We start from the raw sequence: 24372 nt of genomic DNA on the forward strand, positions 1-24372 counted from the left end.
TAGAGAAGGTTACAAGGGAGTGCATCAGTCAATCTGGAGGGAAGTCAGGAAAAAATTACCAGAAAAAAAGAGAAATAATGCCTGAATGGAATATAATCAGTTTGTTAAATCTCAGTTCTTTGGGATTTAAACATAAATTGGTCTTACTTTGTAAAACTACTGCTTTCAGTTGTGTTATATCTAATTTTCTTTTAACAACCCTTAACTACGTCTTGGGTAGATTCCACAGTCATTAGGTCACTTGTGTTCTCTGAAACTTAATGCAGTCTTGTTTTAAACTTCCATGTGGCTTAAGAGATTTAGAATCTGTGTGTGTGTGTATTGGGGGGTGTGGTGTGAATGCTTTGGTCTTTCATCCTCTTTTAGGCTGTTCCATGGTGTTGGTGGCAGAAGGATGGCAAGGAAAGGGCAAATGAATCTTGACTTAATCATCACAAGTCTCTTCATGTCTTCCCAATTCTCAAGGGAAGATCACCAACTCAACAGTGAGTAACTTAAACGTGGGAGAAACAAAGATGTGTTTGGAGATGTAGGCTGGGTCAGATCATTCAAGGTCTTGCATATCTACTAAGGAGCAATGGGAGTGACATAGCCTTGCAATGTAGATAGATCCTTTTTAGCTATGTGGTAGGTAGATTCAAGGGAATAAGCCTGGAGTTAGGGAGGACAGCTGGGAGATACTGTCAAAGCCCAGGTGAGAGATGATAAAAGCCTGAAGTAAGTCAACACATCGGAATTAAGAGGAAAGAGTGCATCAGAAAAATATTTAAAGGGAAAAATCAAAGACATTTGTCAACTGATTGCAGGTAGATGGGAAGAAGAAGGAATCAAATACATCTTTCAGTATTTTTCTTGAACGGTAGATGATGATAACAGCATTGCTGAGATAAAATAAAGGAGAAGAAACTTGCTAGGGAGAAAATAGTTTTGGATAGGATTCAGGGGTCAACATCCTGATATCAGCTGCATGTATGAATTAGAAGTATGAGGAGATATCTGGGCTAAAAATATTAATATAAACTTGAAAGTTATTTATATCTCAGTGTAGCTGAAACAATGAAAATGGATAATTTTTAAAATTAAAGGTATAGAGACAATGTTTTGCTGAGAACATCAACCACTTTCTATAGTTATTTTAAAAACATATATTTTCTCTAAAAATCCACGACGTTCTTACAAATAATCTGTTTCAAAAGTAAAACCGAAGCAAAACTTAATTCATTAGCTATCAAGAGCAAAAGAAAGTTATTTCCTGACAATGTTAATCATGTCAAGGTAGGTAGCAAAAAAGAAGGCTCTTCTCTTCATACACTTCAGATCGTCCCATCTTCATGTGAATAGTAGAAAAATTGCTCTTCTCTTCTTAGAATTCCTTAGCTTCAATAAGACCAAAAACTCAAATGTATATTAATAATAAGAGATGCCATAGTGAGCATTTACCTTTTACTGAGAAGGGATGCTCTTCAGTGTCTAACTAAACATTTTTTCTCCTTCCCACCTTTCCTTGCTCCCCTTCTCCCTCATTTCTTCCCTCACTCCCTTCCTCCCCTCCCTCCTTTCTTCCCTCCCTCCTTTCTTCCTTCCCTCTCTCCCTCCCTTCCTTCTTTTCCTCTCCTCCTCCCTCACTGCTCTCTAAAACCTTCCTCCTTTCCTTCCCAACTTTCTTCCTCCCCTCCTTCTTTCTCTGTGTGGACAGAGTTCCCCACTGGTTGTAGTTTTGTGAGAGCAAGTGCCCTACCTTCCTACTTTCCCACTGAGAAAGCTGGGTAAAGCTTCTCCTTCTCTGGGCTTAGGGCATAGGTTTGGCCCATGGAACATACTTTAACAGGCATTTGAATCAGAAAATACTAAAGCAAAGACAAATATATGACTATTTATTCTTGATGGTGGTGGTGTCCAGATAATGAAAACCAATGGGAGGATTTGTGATGCTTGCTTTTTAGCCCTTCAGATGTGCCTTGGCTTCTGTCCATATTCTAAGCTTGTCCTCTAGCTTCTATTCAGTGAACCCCTGGTGTCCTTTCAGTAAATTATTTTTTTCTTTTTCTTTTGTTTTTAAAAGGGGTTTTTGTTGTTGCTTGTGTGTTTTATAATTAACATAGTTGATTTTTATTACTGGCATCCAAGAATCCTGGTTTACTCAGGTGCAGAAAGACTAAATAACCAGCCAAACGTTTTTTGGCTTGCAATTTTTATAATTTTTAAAATTTGTGTATGACTTAAATGTGTCTTCAAGTATAGGTCTACATAATAACTTTGAAATAAAATTATAAAGCTCAACACAGTAAATGTAATACATAAATGCTGCTTGTAAGTCAAATATTTAACAGACTACAAAAATGGGTAATTTTGTGATAAAATTTAGAATCATTTGACAAGAGATCAATGAATTGTCTTAATGTTTGAAGAGGATGCCTTTCTAAAGGGAGGCACATATAAACGTCCCTATTGCTGATCTGTCTTCACAAGTTGGAAGGAATTCAGGACAGAAGACCCAAGTTCCAGTCCTGGCTCTACCACTCACTAACAGCCACTTTGGAAACATCACTTATTATCATTGAATCTAAATTTCCTCATGAGTAAAATCACAATGACAATGATAACTAACTCAGTGAGTTGCTATGAGACAAATGGGATAATTATGCACATTGTAGAACACTATGGAGATATTTATTAGTCTATCAATGCAACAGAATTGTTCATTGGAGTAATACTGTATGAAATCCACCAGTCAGTCTAATGGGAAGTCTCTGATACTAAAACACAATGGCAGTAAAAAAATGTTAGGAGGCATTTTATACATTATAGAACCTATAAGAACTAAAGTATAAATGTTAATAGTAGTGAAAAAATTTTAAAGATAAATTATGTGTGTGTTCTGGAATATATATTTTCCAGAATATATATTTTATGTTGTTATATATAACAAATTATATATTTCATATAATACAAAAAATGGGCTGGGCACGGTGGCTCATGCCTGTAATCCCAGCACTTTGGGAGGCCAAGGTGGGCAGATCACGAGGTCAAGAGATTGAGACCATCCTGGTCAACATGGTAAAACCCTGTCTCTACTAAAAATACAAAAATTAGCTGGACGTGGTGGCACACTCCTGTAGTCTCAGCTACTCGGGAAGCTGAGGCAGGAGAATGGCTTGAACCTGGGAGGCTGAGGTTGCAGTGAGCTGAGATCGCGCCACTGCACTCCAGCCTGGTGACAGAGCAAGATTCCATCTCAAAAAAAAAAAAAAAAAAAAAAGGCTCACAGAAAGTTACTTAGTTTTAATTAATCAGATGTATCAAAACATTAACCGAGAGTTCACAATAATCTCCACAAATACATTTATTATTCTCTATATCTTTCTCGGTGAACTTTATAACTTTCTAAAAAAAGTATAATATTTAAATATTTGACTTAACTATGCTATAATTTTTCACTTCAGGCATTTGTTTTATGTTAACCTTTGAATAGTTTCAAACATTTAAACATTTTAGAAAATTATATAACAATTAAATTGTTCTTTATCCAAAAACACATCCTGTCCACATTTACATGTTCACATTCACTTTATCCTACTCCTACTTTTTGTTTTTGTCTTTTTGCTTTTTTCTTTGTTTTCACATTCTGGGACTAGAAATCCAGGCTTACTTTTATTTTATTACAACATTAAAGGCAAATCTTATTATAATATCTTTAAATTTATAAAATTACCAATATTTATATCAGAAACTATATTTCTGTTTGACAGAATGGAATAGAACTCAGAAAATAACCTTTATTTACTCCACCTTTTACAGTGCTTATCTATGATAAATGTACAATGTTAAATTGACTTGAACATGCCTAGTATAGAAATGCTATTTTTTTCCTTATTAACTGTAATGTCATTCATTACTTTATGCTGAAACAAAGACGGGAACACTGAGATCAAATTCCCAATGATGATAATGATCAGGCAAACTTAGTACATTTAAGATGACCAAAATGAAAAACCTTCACATAGAGAAGTGATGGATTATCACTAATTGTATTTAACAAATGTTAAAAAAAAAAATACTCTTTTCCTTTTAAGTGACTTGACCTGATAATTTCTGACAAAAGCCCTGTTACAGTTGTCCAATTTTAGCTTAAAGAATTAACAGAAAGTATATAGTAAAGAGATGGCCGGGGCTGGGTGTGGTGGTTCATGCCCATAGTCCCAGTGCTATGGGAGGTGAGGCAGGAGAATCACTTGAGGCCAGGAGTTGGAGACCAGCCAAGACCCAGTCTCTACAAACCAATTAATAAAAGCCTGTCCAGGTGTAGTGGTGCACACCTGTAGTGCTGGGGAGGCTGACGTTACTGGGGAGGCTGAAGCAAGAGGATGGCTTGAGCCTAGGAGTTCTAAGCTGCGGTGAGCTATAATCATGCCACTGCACTCCAGCCTGGGTGAGAGTGAGAGCCTATCTCAAGAAAAAAAAAAAGACAGCTTGTATGACATACTAAGTTCCCCAATCTTACTCCCAGAGTTTTGATAAAATATGTAGGTTTTGATTTTGTAAAAAATGTCATGTAATTGAAACAGATAATCTACAACAACAATGGCAGAGCATTAAATATCTCAGCACCTTCTGACACAAAGCATCAACTTTCATTTCAACAAGTATCAATGTTGAGAAGCACAAAGAAGCTTCAATACTACAAGTATAACCAGCAACGTATGTTTGATGATTTATTCTGAATAAGAACTTAATGTCTAACAACTTAAGGTAGTAAAATTCTTTGCATATCAATTCTGTAAATTAAATTTCTATAAATGTTCTTTAAGCACCTATTTGGGAGGAAGCATTATACTTGCAATTAGGATCAAGATTAGAAAGATGCTGTTTCTGCCTTTAACACTATAGGCTTGTGAGACAGATAGAAAAGTAGAACACAATTGTAACTCAGAGCCATAGTGTTAGGGTTGACAAGCACAAAGGAGACAAGGGAGGGTACAGGGTTTCCTCACCCAGTCTAGGAAGGCTCAGAGAAATCTTCCCAGAGGAAGTGACAAGTAATGCGAATCCTGAAAGACAGTTACAGGTCAGTCAAAGGAAGATGTGGGAAAAGAGATGGGCTGCCAGGTAGGAAAAATAATATGGGCAAGAGAAGGAGGCTAGAATTTGATCAAACAGCATTTAGGGAACTAGATCTTAGAGTCGTGTGAAGAGGAATGATGAGAGATAACACTGCAAATTCAGGAGCCAGATCACAGAAAGCCCTTGCATATTGAGGCTATGGAGTTTGGATGCTATTTGGAAAAAGAAATGGAAAATATGATTGATTATAATTGTTTTAGAAAAATGATTCTAGGGGGTAGAATAGAGGATCATTTGGGGACCATGTGAAATTGATGGTAATAGAATCAGTCAGGAGGCTGCGACATGAATCCAAGTAAAAAAAGATAAGGACCAAACTAAGGGAAGTCGCAACAGAAGTAGCATGTATAATGCATCATATATTTAATAAGTGGAGTTGATAGAATTTGACAATTTATTGGATAAGAGGTGAAGGAGAAAGTGAGTCAAGGATGATACCAAGAATTCTGGCTGAGGTGCCATTTCAAGATATTGAAAAAGGCCTTAGGTTTATGGGGTCATGTTGACTTGGAAATCATCTGGGTGGAGTTGTGTAATAAGCAGCTGAAAGTTCAGTAGTTTTGTAGAGGGTCTGGCTAATACTATGTATTTAGGAGTCATCACAATATAGTGGTAGTTGAAGACAAGACTATGAGCTTATGCAGACTGTGTAGAATGAGAAATGACTGGAAAAGATAGAACTCAGAACACAAATTTATAGTGTGGGTGGAAGAACAAATCCACACAGGAGTCAGGCAGTATACATAGGGAGAGAAACATATCTACCTAGAAGCGAAGTAACAAATGCCTAAGCAAGAGTTTTAGCAAGAAATAGTTACTTTGCCAATAGTCCCAGATGTAGGTGAAACACATTAAGGGCTGGAAATATTCATCTGATTTGACAAGTAAAAATTTTTGTTGCCATTGGCAATCATAATTTCAGTGGAATAGGATGTGAGAAAAACAATTTTTTAGTCTTTATCAACACATTTATCAAGGCCTTTACTCTCAGTATGCTACTCTCATTTCTCTCTCACCATTTTTTTCTGGACAGCAATAATTTAATTTACTCTTCTGATTCGGGAAGGAAGAGAAAAAAATCCTTTGTCAAGATGCAATGACTGTCACTGACTCAAAAGTTGTTTTGGCATGCTTCAAAAGCAGAAAAACGAGGCAAAATACTGTTCCAATATCCTGATACTAATAATTGCAAGTAGTCTGGTGAAATGACACAAATAAAGTATGTCCTAAAAAGTGCAAAGCTTAAAAATGTCAAAGCATTGACCTAAATGGAGTTTTCACTAAATTAACTGAAATATCAAGACAAAATTTGTGCAACAGAAATGTTTCCCTCATACCCCCTCTGTCACATCAATTTCACTGCAATGTATTGATGTACAGGATGAGGACAATTTAAAGGTGATACTGAATTGTGAATTAGTACTTTTAATTTAAACTCTAACATCTACAGTAATTTTTAAGACCATCCTTGATCAGCCTATAACTTACACCTCTAAGTTTACTTTCCATGATTCAGTTCAAAATAAATTTATTGTCAATGGTTTCTTAGCATTTGGGTGATTAAATTCCCTGAAGGCCAGTACTTACTGTAGCAGTGTCTGAGGGACCGTATGTACAAATGTGTTTTCTCAATCCGTAGCTACTAAAAGCTTTAATTCCTTCCCTATGGGGAGACTGTATAAAATTTTTGATGTTACTAAGGGAACCCCACACTTGAAAAGGTTGAGAACCATTAATATGCTGGTTTAATGCATTATTCACCAAACCTATCTCATGCTTTTCTTATTTCAGCCACACTGTTCCTTCTATCTAGAATGCTTTCTCTTATCATGATTTATCAGTCTTGTTTCTCCTGCGAGATGCAGTTTAACTGACATTTTTGTCTCTGAAGTCTTCTTTAGTCCTTGAAGCCAAAAATGTTCTTCTGCCCCCCCCCTTTCATTATATCTGTATCTTATATCACTTTCACATAACACTATAGTTATTTGGGTATCTTCTCTCTCCCATTGGATTGCATTCTCCTTAATAGACGGACTATGTCTTGTTCATTAAAAAATTCAAATATAGTTTTGCTCTACATTTCAAATAAGCAAATATTGCCGACTGAAGCTACAGATAAAAGTCAATGTAAAATCATTCATTGGCAATGCATCCTAAGAAATGTTTTCTAAATGTGCTGACATAAGTTTAGAGCATCTTGCAAGTCTCTATTAAAGAAAATGGGGTGGGGCGCGGCGGGTCACGTTTGTAATTCCAGCACTTTGGGAGGCTGAGGCAGGCAGATCACTTGAGCCCAGGAGTTCAAGACCAGCCTGGGTAACACAGTTAAACCCAATTTCAACTAAAAATTTAAAAATTAGCCAAGCAAGGTGGAGCATGCCTGTAGTGTCTCAGCTACCAGCTAATCAAGTGGCTGAGGTGGTAGGATAATTTGAGCCCAAGAGGTCCGGGCTGCAATGAGCGAAGATCGTGCCACTGCGGTACAGCCTGGGCAACAGAGTGACACCCTGTTTCAAAAAAAAAAAAAAAAAAAAAGAAAGAGAAAGGATATATTTGAAATATTTTTGAAGAAATATAAACTACCATTATTATAACAGATCCAAGATAATGGAAGAGTATAAACAAAGGAGAAATGAGAAAGCCCTGACCAGGCAATAAGAATTCTCAGGGCACTTGCAAATATATGCCTAGGTGTCTTCATAAATGCTGTCACCTTTGTTATGATGGTCATTCTGTATCAGATCTTAATGTGACTTCCCGAATACAGTTTCCTATTGTGAAAGAATGATCTGATCTGTTAATATATGTTCCTAGCAACATAAGTATTATATTTATATTGTGTGTGTGCATGCATGTGTGTGTGTGTGTGTGTGTGTGTGTGTCACTGTAAATAAGCAAGTTAGTTGGCATTCTGGCTTATTAGTGAGGCTCACTTAAAAGAGTCTGTCTTCCACAGACTTACATTGCACATGAGTGAATGAATGAAATAAATGTCTTTTACATGCAAAACTGATGACCAGATGCTAGGATGTGCTGCACCAAAATGCATTCACACCATGAGCCCAGCCTTGTGGCTTTTCTTTCTAAACCACTGTTTAATTATTAGATATTGCACACAGCAGGTACATAATAGACATTTATTGAGTGAATAAGTGAATAAAAACTGTAAGCTTATTTAAAGTCAATTGAAATCAGTTTTAAGTAGCTAATGATACTAAATTACTTTTTTTTTTTTTTTTTTTTTGAGACGGAGTCTCACTCTGTCGCCCAGGCTGGAATGCAGTGGCCGGATCTGAGCTCACTGCAAGCTCCGCCTCCCGGATTCACGCCATTCTCCTGCCTCAGCCTCCCGAGTAGCTGGGACTACAGGCGCCCACCACCTCGCCCGGCTAGTTTTTTGTATTTTTTTAGTAGAGACGGGGTTTCACCGTGTTAGCCAGAATGGTCTCGATCTGCTGACCTCCTGATATGCCCGTCTCGGCCTCCCAAAGTGCTGGGATTACAGGCTTGAGCCTCCGCGCCCGGCCTAAATTATTTTCTATACGTGTATCCTTCCAAGTCCTTTCTCAGAGGTCAAATAGTCACTCTAGTTCACTGGCCATTTTCATAATTCATTCAGTAGTGCTATTCCCAAAATGCAAACCATGAAAATATGGTTTTAAAAGTCCACAGGCCACAAGACACTTTGATAATCTCAATGTTTCCCTGTTTGCAATTAATGGAAACAGTATAGGTAATACTAGTGTTGCCATTATTCTGATTTACTAAACAAAAATTACATTTTGCAGCATTAAAAAAGTTGCCACCAAATTCAATGTAAGAGTTTTCTCTCATTCCTTTTTGAGGCTGTGTGGGGGTCAAAAAATTCTGACAGATAACTGTTTCCAGTTAAAAAGGTCACTTAGCTTTTATCCAAAGTGAATAAGTCATCTTTTCAAGTATAACTGGTTATTTTCTAACGTTGCCAGCTGATGCTAGAATCTTTTTAAACAGTAAAGTACCTCCAAAATTGCAAACAAAAGGCATATAAACTATATCAACAAAAATCAAAGAAATCATATTTTCCAAATAATAGAACAATGGAGAAAAATAAACACATGTTTAAACACTCATTTTTAAATAGAAAAAGTTCATCAATGCTATTGGGTTATATATTTTTATTTATTAAAGCTCTGTCAAGTTTGCTAACCACTACGTGATAAATCCTAAACATTCAGAATGTTCAAAAAATTATTATCTGTTTAAGGCCTTTTAGTGAGACCGAAGTCAGTAAAAATCTGGGCATTTTGATTTTTCTGTAAAATTACCTCATCTCCACTAGAACACTGAATTCCATTAACTTTTCTTAGTATGTATTTTTTTAAAAGATTCAACAAACAGGTATCTATTTTTTTTTCTGTTTCATGTAATTGAATTTTCAGTAACAATTCATCTATTGTATTTCAAACCTTTCAGGTAGAATAATAACTGAGAGTTATATTAAGGCAAATTGGGAAGAAATTCTTTTTCTAAAAGAGCCATTGAATTTACTTGGGGACTAAAAGGACATAATATGTTTAATTCTTGATCAGATATTAGAAAAATAATTTGGTCTATAGCAGTACAAGGGTATTACTGATGTGAAGAGAATGTAGTTTTTTTAAAAAGTTCTATTCCTAATTATTGGAGTAATGCCTTCACAAACAATTGCTATACATGTATTCTCCTGGCTCTGCAGTCTAAGATTTAACCAAATGAGAATTTCATCCTTGTTATTCTTTCAAGTACTTGGCTCCTACAGAGCTGTGGTGAGGGAGCAAAAATAGCTGATAAGTAAAGTGACTGAAATTCTTCTATGATGATATAATCCAAGTTCTCTCTGTTGCTGGGCGATATACTCCCTTTGTCTGGGTAAAATTAGAGGATTAGTGACTAGAGATTCTTTTCTCTGTATGCTATTTTTTTTTTAAGTAATTTATGTTTAGGAATTTTGTTTTCTCCATTTACTTCTGATACCTTACTGTACTCTGAATACTATTTTGATTTGTTATATGACTTTATACATTGTTTTATTTTCAACCAAATAAGGTTGGTTGAATTAAGGTTTAGAATAGATGGGGCATTTATAAAAAATGGTCAATTTATCATTTCTGAGCTACCGTAATATCTGTGGTTGAACACGTAAACCTAAGGTATTTCTTATTAGCATAAGTTTAATGTATGCAATTTCTGACTCATCAGTAAGACTCAATGTGTTCTCTATTTGTTTACATTTCTGCAACACATATTAGGGTCCCAAATATTTTGAACTGCTGAAACATATACTATCACACACTGTTTTATGTTGTAGATAATTTACTGCATAGAGTGTTTTAACAATCTACTAATACAACAAACATAGTACATTTTTTATTACATGCTGTATATAAAAATTATTATTACCTGGCAACAATTTAGACCACTTGACTACTGAAAGAAGTTGCCTCTCGCCTAGTTGATTAAGACTTGTCAGCAAAGAACTGGAGGTGTCAGGTTTTGAGTTGTCATGTCCTGCATAGATCACATCTGGTTCAATGCTCACTAACAGGTTGATCAGTGGTGGAATCAACTGTATGTCTTGACCTGGTGAAAAAGTGAATCTCTGGCTTAGGGCTTGGCTTTCATTTGGAATGCCCACTGGCTGTGGGAGAGCAACAGCATCTAGTGCTCTCATAACTCTGACTTTATTGAACTTTTTAAATTTTCGACCTACAGAGAAGAAAAAAAAGGAGGTTCATGTAAATATATAGAAACTCCATATCCCAGTATATTATTATTTTTCCTAAATCTTAGAATCATCACATTATACATTTTAGCATCAATCGAATGAAATGAAATAGAATAAAATTAAAACATGTGACGCTTGATTAAAAAAAGTTTAGGCCTCAGACTTGGATTAAATAATTAATTACATCAACAATCACTGGGTGGGTGGGGTGTGGGTAATTATACCAGTATTCTGCAGGGGTTATGGAGCTGTGTAGGAGAAGATATGAAAAAAAAGACAAACAGTTTTAGTAGAGACTAAACTCAGTATTGGTCCATATTCTGACAGAACAGTCTTCCAAAAGCTAATGCTACAGACTACATTAACTGAAACTTAGTCTATAGTGGTTGTTAAATCTTCTTTGGGGCTTTATTCTTTTAAGAATATGTTAAAAGAAAAGCATTTGTTTGCCAGCCACACAAAATCTTTTTATACAATTTCAGTGGGTTCATTGATATCTTAAAATCAATACAGCTATACTTTTATGAGATCTAAGACTCAAAATTAATAAACCTTTTTCTAAATTAATGAAAGAGGAAGTTTACACCCATGCTGGTCAGATCACATTTGTATTTCTGGATGATTTCTAGAGTTTCTACTTTGATGAATTCTCATATGTTAGGGGAAAAAGATGGATGGTGAGATGAATAGAATCTGCTTTATGAGAAATGATTGAAGGAGAAAAAGATGCTTATTTGGGCTGCTGGTAGTTCACAGATGCCTTGAGGAGACTTAGAGGAAGTTCTGGTGATGTGATATCAGGCTGGATTCAGCCCCACCTGCTTTGTGCCAGGCAAGGGCTACTATCAGTGTGAAGTGGCTGTTTAGCCAAGGGAAGGCTGACACCTGCAATTATCTAAGCAGAGGTTGCAGTCTGCTGGCTCTAGTATCTGATCATGCCCACAGATATGTTTTGTTTGGCTCAGACAATGCTGACCAGAATTACGAGACCATCCGTGAATTACGAGACCATCCATGAATTACTTAGGTGGCAACAATCTGTTAAAGCTTAGTTGCAATGGTTGCCTTTGGATGGGGCATGGGTATTCCAGTTTGTCCAGTTCCCTCCACAAACTGGTGGTACGCCAATGGTCTCTTTTCTTAAGTCTTGTCACTCTAGCTACTTATTTACCTGGTCTCTGTAAACATTTGTCTCTGAGATTTCTGAACTCAGGGTATTGTCATAAGGAAAAAGGATCATACTTGTTCTATAAAACCCCAAGGAATGGCCAGGTATGGTGGCTCATGCCTGTAATTCCAACACTTTAAGAGGCCGAGGTGGGCAGATTACCTGAGGTCAGAAGTTTGAGACCAGCCTGGCCAACATGGTGAAACCCCGCCTCTATTAAAAATACAAAAATTAGCTGGGTGTGGTGGTGGGCACCTGTAATCCCAGTTACTCCAGAGGCTGAGGCAGGAAAATCACTTGAACCCAGAAGGCAGAGGTTGCAGTGAGTCAAGATCATGCCATTGCACTCCAGCCTGGGTGACAAGGGAGAAACTCCATCTCAAAACAAACAAACAAAAAAACAAACAAAAAAAAGCCCCGACGGGTTGAGCTAGAACTTGTAGGAGATGGGAAAACAAAACAATTGCCATGGTTAGAAACAAAGGGGATTCAAAATTATTTGCAGAGATCAAATGAGCTTTCTGGGGGAAGAAATGAGTCACAAAGGGAAGGGAAGGAACAGTTACAGAGTATAAGGAAGGGAAGGAACAGTTACAGAGTATATGGTATATGCCAGGAACTCTGTGTGTGTGTGTGTGTGTGTGTGTGTGTGTGTGTGTGTGTGGTGTCTAAGGGAAGAAAATGTTAAGAAGAGGGCTAAAGTTTTCCTGTCCTTGACTATAATCTTCAACAAAGGCACCACCTGTTTGTCATCTTTATTTTCTCCAGTGTCTTTTGGCAATACATGTCTGCTAAATGAATGAAAGAATACAGTACTGTCTTTTCCATCTTCCACTCTGAATATCTTGTCTTTATTATCTATTATTTATTAGTTGTCTCTCATTCCAGCTGATGGATGAGGTTTTAAGGGATTGAATCAGAAGCAGAGGTAATGATTTGGGGGAGGCTTAGGGGGAATATAGCCCCATTTGGAAAATGTTTTCTTTGTGGCCAATCTACCGTATGGCTACCCCTGTACTCTGCCTTCCCTCCTGTTACAGTTCATATTCCTGACATTTCAGTACCAATTCTTAGTCCTTGTCACCCACTCAGGGACTTTTCTCTGAAATCATCTGCCCTCTTGTCTGCATCCTCTAATAGTCCCTCTCACACATCATCTATTCCGTGGAGAAACATCACTCTCTCCATTTCCTCTCCTCCAATTCTCCCTTGAACCTTCTCCAGTCAGGTCATTCCTCTCCTTATCCCAACCAAATTATTCTTGGCAAGGCCTTCAAAGATTTCCAAATGTCAAAAAACAATGGCCAATTCTCAGTCCTGGACTTAACCCGGGTAAGTACTTAACACACTGATCATTTCCGTCTTCTTTTAACGCTCTTATTCATTTGGCTTCCACATATTTCATTCTTGTAGTCACTCTTTCAGTCTCTCTGTCTAGCTGTTTTTCATCTTCTCAACTTCTAAATCTTTGAGTACCCTGAGCTCAGTCCTCAGACTTCTCTTAGATAACTATGCTCTCTTTCTAAGTGTCTGCACCTAGTTCTATGTCTCTAATATCATCTAGACATTAATGATTACCAAATTTGCAGTCCTAGTCCCAGCTTTTCCCAAAAACTCTAGACTCAACTATCCAGCTGTATTCTCAGCATCTCCACTTGTATTTCTTTCTTTCTTTCTTTCTTTGTTTTTTTGAGACGAAGTCTCACTCTGTGCCCAGGCTGGAGTGCAGTGGCGTGATCTCAGCTCACTGCAACCTCCGCCTCCCAGGTTCACACCATCCTCCTGCCTCAGCCTCCCGAGTAGCTGGGACTACAGGCGCCCGCCACCATGCCCGGCTAATTTTTTGTATTTTTAGTAGAGACGGGGTTTCACTGTATTAGCCAGGATGGTGTGGATCTCTTGACCTCGTGATTCCCGCGTCTCGGCCTCTCCACTTGTATTTCTAACAGACCCCTCAAATTAATATGTCTAGAGCAGAACTTTGATGCATTGGCCCAAACATGCATCTTCCAGGTTTATAACTTCATCTACACCTGCTCTAGCCCCAAACTCTAGAGTCATTATTGATACCTCACTTACTTTCTCACCTCATATCTAATACATCAGCAAATCTGGTGGATAACGATGAAAATATAACCCAAATTCAAATCCCTGCTTCCACTGCTTGCACCATAATTTACATCCCCACAATCACAGTTGGACTACTGTAACATATGCTGGCTGGTTTCCCAGCTTTTGTTTTTTGTAGCCTATTTTCTATACAACTTTAAAGACTTAAATCAGACTATGTCATTCTTTGCTTGAATTTTCAGTGACTCCTGATCCTGCTTAGAATGAAGTTAAAATTCTTATCAAGCTCTACAAGGCCCAATTTACTCTTGCATAGTCTCTCTTCTGTTCTCCCTCATGCTCCCTTCATATTGATGCCCATCTTGCCCCTGAAGTGTGTTTCTGCCTTGGGGTCTTACACTGACAGTTTCCTCTGCCTGAAATGATTTTTTCCTTGGATATTTGCATGGCTTGCTTCCTCACCTAATTTATATTTCTGAATATCACCTTACCAGATAGCTTGTTCTTGTCTATCCTATAGATATTTATAACATATATATCCAGAATATACAAAGAATTATTACAAATCAGAAAGAAAAGGCATAAACAGATATTACACAGAGGAAGAAAAATATAGACAACAAAACACAACGATATGACTGACCTCATTAGTAACCAAACAAATGCAAAGTAAGACCACAATGAGACATCATCTACCTAAAATGGCAAGGACACAGAATACAGGAACACACAAAACAATAAAGAGCTGCCATGGAGTGTAAACTACCACTTTAAAAACAATCTAGCATTATCTAGTAAAGCCCAACATGAGCATGTATTACAATCAGAAATTTCATGCCCAGGTGTGCAGGTTACCTATAGAAACTCTCACACATGAACCACCAGAAGACATGTGCAATAATGTTCACAATTGAACTGTAGGTAAAGTACAGCAAATATCAAGTGGAAGCACATGTTAATACATGAGAATAAATAAATGGGAGATATTCATACAATGAAATCATACAGTATAGAAAAAAAACCAGAATAATACAAATCAAAACAAAAAACACAAATATAATATTAGGCAGTAAGATCAAATTGCATAAATATACATACCATTTCTATGGAGTAGAAAAAATATCTCAAAACTAAAAATCTATTGGTGAGAAATACATAGATATTAAAAAATACTATAGAATAATATAAGAAAATGACCAATTCCAAATTAAAGATATAGAGGTTTCTGGAGAAAGGGAAAGAGGAAAGTGATAAATATGCAATCAGTTTCAAGTGTAGTGAAATATTTATATTTTCCTAAGCCAACTGAGTCCAGAGGTGGATATTAATCATATTGTTTCTATGTCATTTGCTTTATATGCATTTTTTGTATGACTAAAATATTTTATATTAAAAAGTACGGCTTATTCTTAGGATACAAAATCAATGTGCAAAAATCACAAGCATTCCTATACATCAATAACAGAGAAACAGAAAGCCAAATCATGAGTGAACTCCTATTCACAACTGCTGCAAAAAGAATTAAATGCCTAGGAATACAACTTAAAAGGGATGTGAAGGACCTCTTCAACGAGAACTATAAACCACTGCTCAAGGAAATCAGAGAGGACACAAACAAATGGAAAAACTTTCCATATTCATAGATAGGAAGAATGTATATTGTGAAAATGGCCATAGTGACCAAAGTAATTTATAGATCTAATGCTACCTCCATCAAGATAATATTGACTTTCTTCACCAAATTCGAAAAAACTACTTTAAATTTCATATGGAACCAAAAAAGAGTCCGTACAGCCAAGACATCCTAAGTAAAAAGAACAAAGCTGGAGCTGGAGGCATCACGCTAACTGACTTCAAACTATACAAGTCTACAGTAACCAAAGCAGCATGGTATTGGTACCAAAACAGATATATAGACCAATGAAACACAACAAAGGCCTCAGAATTAATGTCACAAATCTACAACCATCTGATCTTTGACAAACCTGACAAAAATAAGCAATGGGGAAAGGATGCCCTATTTAATAAATGGTGTTAGGGAAACTGGCTAGCCATATGCAGAAAACAAAGTAGACCCCTTCCCTATACCTGATACAAAAATTAACTCAAGATGAATTAAAGACTTAAACATATGACCTAAAATCATAAAAACCCTAGAAGAAAACCTAGACAATACCATGCAGGACATAAGCATGGGCAAAGACTTCATGACTAAAACAACAAAAGCAATGGCAACAAAAGCCAAAATTGACAAATTGGATCTAATTAAACTAAAGACCTTCTGCAGAGCAAAAGAAATTGTCATCAGAGTGAACAGGCAACCTACAGAATGGGAGAAAATTTTTGCAATTTATCCATATGACAAAGGGCTAATATCTAGAATCTAAAAGGAAATTAAACAAATTTACAAGAAAAAAAAAAACATCAAAAAGTGGGTGAAGGATATGAACAGACACTTCTCAAAAGAAGTATGTGGCCAATAAACATGAAAAAAAGCTCATCATCACTGGTCATGAGAGAAATGCAAATCAAAACCACAATAAGGTACCATCTCAAACCAGTTAGAATGGTGACCATTAAAAAGTCAGGAAACAAAGATACTGGAGAGGATGTGAAGAAATAAGAAAGCTTTTACACTGTTGGTGGGAGTGTAAATTAGTTCAACCATTTTAGGAGAGAGTGTGGTGATTCCTCAAAGATCTAGAACCAGAAATACCATTTGAACCAGCAATCCCATTACTGGGTATATGCCCAAAGGATTATAAATCATTGTGCCATAAAGACACATGCACATGTATGTTTATTGCAGCACTATTCACAATAGCAAAGACTTGGAACCAACCCAAATCCCTATCAATAAGAGACTGGATAAAGAAAATGTGGCACATATACACCATGGAATACTATGCAGCCATAAAAAGGAATGAGTTCATGTCTTTTGCAGGGACATGGATGTCATCATGTAAATTCTCAGTAAATTAACACAAGAACAGAAAACCAAACACTGCATGTTCTCACTCATAAGTGGGAGTTGAACAATGAGAATACATGGACACAGGGAGGGGAATGTCACACATGTGGGCCTGTTGAGGGGTGGGGAGCTAGGGGAAAGATAGCATTAGAAGAAACATCTAATGTAAATGATGGGTTGTTAGGTGCAGCAAACCACCATGGTACATGTATACCTATGTAACCTGCACATTCTGCAAATGTATCCCAGAACTTAAAGTATTAAAAAAAAAAAAAAAAAAAAAAAAAAAAAGGTTGGGGGTTGCTGGCTGGCAAGATGGCCAAAAAGGAACAGTTCCAGTCTGCAGCTCCCACCGAGATCAACACAGAAGTTGGGTGATTTCTGCATTTTCAACTGAAGTACCCGCCTCATCTCATTAGGACTGGCTAGACAGTAGCTGCAGCCCATGGAGGGCGAGCCAAAGCAGGGTGGGGCATTGCCTCACCCAGGAAGTACAAGGGGTGGGGAAACTCCCTCCCTTACTCACAGCCAAGGGAAGCTGTGAGTGACCAGGCTGTAAGGAACAATGCATTCTGGCCCAGATGCTACGCTTTCCCCACAGTCTTTGCAACCCGCAGACCACGAGATTCCCTCGGGTGCCCAAACAACCAGGGCCCTGAGTTTCAGGAACAAAACTGGACAGCCATTTGGGCAGACACTGAGCTAGCTGCAGGAGTTTTTTTCATACCGCAGTGGCACCTGGAATGTCAGTGAGACAGAACCATTCACTCCCCTGGAAAGAGGGCTGAAGCCAGGGAGCCAAGTGATTTAGCTCAGCAGATCCCATCCCCATGGAGCCCAGCAAGCTGAGATCCACTGGCTTGAAATTCTCACTGCTAGCACAGCAGTGTGAAGTAGACCTGGGATGCTGGATCGTGGTGGTGGGAGGGGTGTCCACCATTACTGAGGCTTGAGTAGGCAGTTTTCCCCTCACAGTGTGAACAAAACCACCTGGAGCTTCAAACTGGGTGGAGCCCACTGCAACTTGGCAAAGCTGCTATAGCGAGACTGCCTCTCTAGATTCCTCTCTGGGGAGGGCATCTCTGAAAGAAAGGCAGCAGCCTCAGTCAGGGGCTTATACATAAAACTCCCATCTCCCTGGGACAGAGAACCTGGGGGAAGGGGTGGCTGTGGATGCAGCTTCAGCAGACTTAAACGTTACTGCCTGCTGGCTCTGAAGAGAGTAGCAGATCTCCCAGCACAGCGCTCATCCTCTGCTAAAGGACAGACTGCCTCCTCAAGTGGGTCCCTGACCCCTGTGCCTCCTGATTGGGAGACACCTCCCAGCAGGGGTCGACAGACACCTCATACAGGAGAGCTCTGGCTGGCAATCTGGTGGGTGCCCCGCTGGGATGAAGCTTACAGAGGAAGGAACAGGCAGCAATCTTTGCTGAACTGCAGAGTCTGCTGGTGATACCCAGGGCAAACAGGGTCTGGAGGGACTTCCAGCAAACTCCAGCAGACCTGCAGCAGAGGGGCCTGTTAGAAGGAAAACTAACAGAAAGGAACAGCATCAACATCAGCAAAAAGGACATCCACACAAAAACCCCATCTGAAGGTCACCAACATCAAAGACCAATGGTAGATAAATCCATGAAGATGAGGAAAAACCAGCCCAAAAAGGTTGAAAATTCCAAAAATCAGAATGCTTCTTCTCCAAAAGATCACAACTCCTCGCCAGCAAGGGAATAAAATTGGATGGAGAATGAGTTTGACAAACTGACAGAAGTAGGTTTCAGGATGTGGGTAATAAGAAACTCCTCAGAGCTAATGGAGCATGTTCTAACCCAATGCAAGAAAGCTAAGAACCTTGAAAAGAGGTTAGAGGAATTGCTATCTAGAATAACCAGCTTAGAGAAGAACACAAATGACCTAATGGAGCTGAAAAAAACACAGCATGAGAACTGCGTGAAGCATACACAAGTATCAGTAGCCAAATCAATCAAGCAGAAGAAAGGATATCAGAGACTGAAGATCAACTTAATGAAATAAAGCATGAATACAAGATTAGAGAATAAAGAATGAAAAGGAATGAACAAAGCCTCCAAGAAATATGGGACTTTGTGAAAAGACCAAACCTACATTTGATTGGTGTACCTGAAAGTGATGAGGAGAATGGAACCAAGTTGGAAAACACTCTTCAGGATATTATCCAGGAGAACTTCCCCAACTTAGCAAGACAGGTCAACATTCAAATTAGGAAATACAGAGAACAGCACAAAGATACTCCTCAAGAAGAGCAACCCCAAGACACATAATTGTCAGATTCACCAAGGTTAAAATGAAGGAAAAAATGTTAAGGGCAGCCAAAGAGAAAGGTCAGGTTACCCACAAAGGGAAGCCCATCAGATTAACAGCAGATCTCTCTGCTGAAACCCTACGAGCCAGAAGAGAGTGGGGGCCAACATTCAACATTTCTAAAGAATTTTCAAACCAGAATTTCATAGCCAGCCAAACAAAGCTTCATAAGCGAAGGAGAAATAAAATCCTTTACAGACCACCAAATGCTGAGAGATTGTGTCACCACCAGGCCTGCCTTACAGGAGCTCCTGAAGGAAGCACTAAACATGGAAAGGAACAACTAGTCCCAGCCACTGCAAAAACATGTCAAATTGTAAAGACCATCAATGCTAGGAAGAAACTGCATCAACTAACAGGCAAAATAACCAGCTAGCATCATAATGACAGGATCATATTCACACATAACAATATTAACCTTAAATGTAAATGGGCTAAATGCCCCAATTAAAAGACACAGACTGGCAAACTGGATAAAGAGTCAAGACCCATTGGTGTGCTGTATTCAGGAGATCCATCTCACATGAAGAGACACGACAGGCTCAAAATAAAGGGATGGAGGAATATTTACCAAGCAAATGGAAAGCTAAAAAAGGCAGGGGTTGCAATCCCACTCTTATAAAACAGACTTTAAACCAACAAAGATCAAAAGAGACAAAGAAGGGCATTACTCTGGTAAAGGGATCAATTCAACAAGAAGAGCTAACTATCCTGAAAATGTATGTACTCAATACAGGAGCATCCAGATTCATAAAGCAAGTTCTTAGAGAGCTATGAAGAGACTTAGATGCCCACACAATAATAGTGGGATACTTTAACACCCTACTGTCAATATTAGATCAACAAGACAGAAAATTAACAAGGATATTCAGGACTTGAACTCAGGCTCTGGATCAAGCAGACCTAAGAGACATCTACAGAACTCTCTACCCCAAATCAACAGAATATATCTTCTTCTCAGCACCACATCGCACTTATTCTAAAATTGCCCACATAAATGGAAGTAAACACTCCTTACCAAATGCAAAAGAATGGAAATCATAACAGTCTCTCAGACTACAGTGCAATCAAATTAGAACTCAGGATTAAGAAACTCACTAAAAACTGCACAACTACATGGAAACTGAACAACCTGCTCCTGAATGATTACTACATAAACAACAAAATTAAGGCAGAAATAAGTAAGTTATTTGAAACCAATGAGAACAAAGATACAATGTGCCAGAATCTCTGGGACACAGCTAAAGCAGTGTTTAGAGGGAAATTTGTAGCACTAAATGCCCACAAGAGGAAGCGGGAAAGATCTAAAATTGACACCCTAATATCACAATTAAAAGAACTAGAGAAGCAAGAGCAAACAAATTCAAAAGCTAGCAGAAGACAAGAAATAACTAAGACCAGAGAAGAACTGAAGGAGACAGAGACACGAAAATGAAAAATCCTTAAAAAAAACCAGTGAATCCAGGAGATGGGTTTTTGAAAAGATTAACAAAGTAGATAGACCACTAGCCAGACTAATAAAGAAGGGAGAGAAGAATCAAATAGACACAATAAAAAATGATAAAGGCGATATCACCACTAATCCCACAGAAATACAAACTACTATCACAGAATACTATAAACATCTCTATGGAAATAAACTAGAAAATCTAGAAGAAATGCATAAATTCCTGGACACATACACCCTCCCAAGACAAAACCAGGAAGAAGTCAAATTCCTGAATAGACCAATAACAAGTTCTGAAATTAAGGCAGTAATTAATAGCCTACCAACCAAAAAGAAAACCCAGGACCAGACAGATTCATAGCCGAATTCTACCAGAGATACAAAGAGGAGCTGGCACCACTCTTTCTGAAACTATCCAAAACAATAGAAAAAGAGGGAAATCTTCCCTAACTTGTTTTATGAGGCCAGCATCATCCTGATACCAAAACCTGGCAGACACACAACAAAAAAGAAAATTTCAGACCAATATCCCTGATGAACGTTGATGCAAAAATCATCAATAAAATACTGGCAAACCAAATCCAGCAGCACATCAAAAAGCTTATCCACCACAATCAAGTCAGCTTCATCCTTGAGATGCAAGCCTGGATCAACATATGCAAATTAATAAATGTAATCCATTACATAAACAGAACCAATGACAAACCACATGATTATCTCAATAGATGCAGAAAAGGTCTTTGACAAAATTCAACACCCCTTCATGCTAAAAACTCTTGATAAACTAGGTATCGATGGAATGTATCTCAAAACAATACGAGCTATTTATGACAAACCCACAGCCAATATCATACTGAATGGGCAAAAGTTGAAAGCATTTCCTTTGAAAACTAGCCCAAGACAGGGATGTCCTTTCTCATCATTGCTATTAAACACAGTAGTGGAAGTTCTGGCCAGGGCAATCAGGCAAGAGAAAGAAATAAAGGGTATTCAAATAGGAAGAGAGGAAGTCAAATTGTGTCTCTTTGCAGATGACATGATTTTATATTTAGAAAACCCCATCCTCTCAGTCCAAAACCTCCTTAAGCTGATAAGCAACTTCAGTGAAGTCTCAAGATACAAAATCAATGTGCAAAAATAAGAGGCATTCCTATACACCAATAATAGACAGAGAGCCCAAACATGACTGAATTCCCATTCACAATTGCTACAAAGGGAGTAAAACAGCTAGGAATACAACTTACAAGGGATGTGAAGGTCCCCTTCAAGGAGAACTACAAACCACTGCTCAATGAAATCAGAGAGGACACAAATGGAAAGACACTCCATGCTCATGGATAGGAAGAATCAGTATCATGAAAATGGCCATACTGACAAAAGTAATTTATAGATTCAGTGCTATCCCCAACAAGCTAACATTGACTTTCTTCACAAAATTTGAAAAAACTACTTTAAATTTCATATGGAACCAAAAAAGAGCCTGTATAACCAAGACAATCCTAAGCAAAAAGAACAAGGCTAGAGGTATCAAACTAGCTGACTTCAAACTATACTACAAGGCTATAGTAGCCAAAATAGCATGGTACTGGTACCAAAATAGATATATAGACCAATGGAACAGAACAGTGGCCTCAGAAATAACACCACACATCTACCATCTGATCTTTTACAAACCTAACAAAAACAAGCAATGGGAAAAGGATTCCCTATTTAATAAATGGTGTTCGGGAAACTGGCTAGCCATATACAGAAAACTGAAAGTGGACCCCTTCCTTACACCTTATACAAAAATTAACTGAAGATAGATTAAAGACTTAAACGTAAGACTGAAAACCAGAAAAACCCTGAGGAAAAACTAGGCAATACCATTCAGGACATAGGCATGGGCAAAGACTTCATGGTTAAAACACCAAAAGCAATGGCAACAAAAGCCAAAATTGACAAATTTGATCTAATTAAAGACCTTCTGCAGAGCAAAAGAAACTATCATCAGAGTGAACAGGCAACCTACAGAATGGGGGAAAATTTCTGCAATTTATCCATCCGACAAAGGGCTAATATTCAGAATCTACATGGAACTTAAACAAATTTACAAAAAAACAACCCCATCAAAAAGTAGGCAAAAGATATGAACAGACACTTCTCAAAAGAAGACATTTATGTGGCCAACAAACATATGAAAAAAAGCTCATCATCACTGGTCATGAGAGAAATGCAAATCAAAACAACAATGAGATACCATCTCATGCCAGTTAGAATGGTGACCATTAAGAAGTCAGGAAACAACAGATGCTGGAGAGGTTGTGGAGAAATAGGAAAGCTTTTACACTGTTGGTGGGGGTGTAAATTAATTCAACCACTGTAGAAGACAGTGTGGTGATTCCTCAAAGATATAGAACCAAAAATACCATTTGATCCAGCCATCCCATTCCTGGGTATATGCCCAAAGGATTATAAATCATAATTTGCCATAAAGACACATGCACACGTATGTTTATTGCAGCACTAATCACAACAGTAAATATTTGGAGCCAACCCAAATGTCCATCAATGAGAGACTGGATAAAGAAAACGTGGCACATATACACCATGGAATACTATGCAGCCATAAAAAATTTAGGATGATTTCATGTCCTTTGCAGTGACATGGATGAAGCTGGAAACAATCATTCTCAGCAAACTAACACAAGAACAGAAAGCCAAACACTGCATGTTCTCTCGTAAGTGGGAGTTGAACAATGAGAACACATGGACGCAGGAAGGGGAATGTCACACACCAGGACCTATTGGGGGTGGGAAATAGGGGAGGGATAACATTAGAAGAAATACCTAATGTAGATGATGGGTTGATAGGTGCAGAAAACCACCATGGTTCATGTATACCTATGTAACAAACCTGCACGTTCTGCACACGTATCCCAGAACTTAAAGTATAATAAAAAATTAGAAATAAAAAATAAAAAAATTAAAAAGCATGGTTTATTTAAATATCATGCATTGAAAAGATAAGATGAAGAGTCTAGGAAACAGTATTGTACAATTATTCTTGATGTATACGTAACTGAATCTGGATGATGATACTATGAGAATACATTTTTATGACAAGTGATATGAAAAGTTTTTGAGAGAGATTTATTAGAAAGCTTAAATATAACCTAAAAATAAAAATTTTGAAGTATCTCAGCAAAAATCCTATAGAGAATGAGAGCTGGGAGAAGAAAAGCTTGTAAACCTCGTTAGCGTGTTTTAATAAAATAATTTGGTAAAACAGGGCAGACAAAATTATTATTTAATTCTGATATAATAAAAGAGGAATACAGATTTTTGTATTTTCAATAGATTTTTCTATATCTTTACTATTTTTTTAAACTACAAATGGATTTTTTTTCCCCAACAGAGTTTGTGCTATATTGTCTCATAATAGCTATAATGTGCTATAATGTCTCAAACTCTTTTCCATTTTCTTTCTTTGCTACCTTGGTCAAGTTTCCCTTTATTTTCTCATTCTTATT

At 37.7% G+C, this 24372-nt stretch overlaps 1 protein-coding gene across 1 annotated transcript in view; it reads right to left on the minus strand.

The window, feature by feature from the left end:
• Positions 1 to 24372, minus strand: part of PGR (progesterone receptor) — a 92853-nt gene that overhangs the window by 15244 nt on the left and 53237 nt on the right. Inside the window, exon 4 of the mRNA XM_045371127.3 lies at positions 10543 to 10848. Coding sequence (XP_045227062.2) covers positions 10543 to 10848 — 306 coding nt within the window. The remainder of the gene's footprint in view (positions 1 to 10542; positions 10849 to 24372) is intronic.

This window comes from Macaca fascicularis, chromosome 14, assembly GCF_037993035.2.
Source record: "Macaca fascicularis isolate 582-1 chromosome 14, T2T-MFA8v1.1".
NCBI lineage: Eukaryota > Metazoa > Chordata > Mammalia > Primates > Cercopithecidae > Macaca > Macaca fascicularis.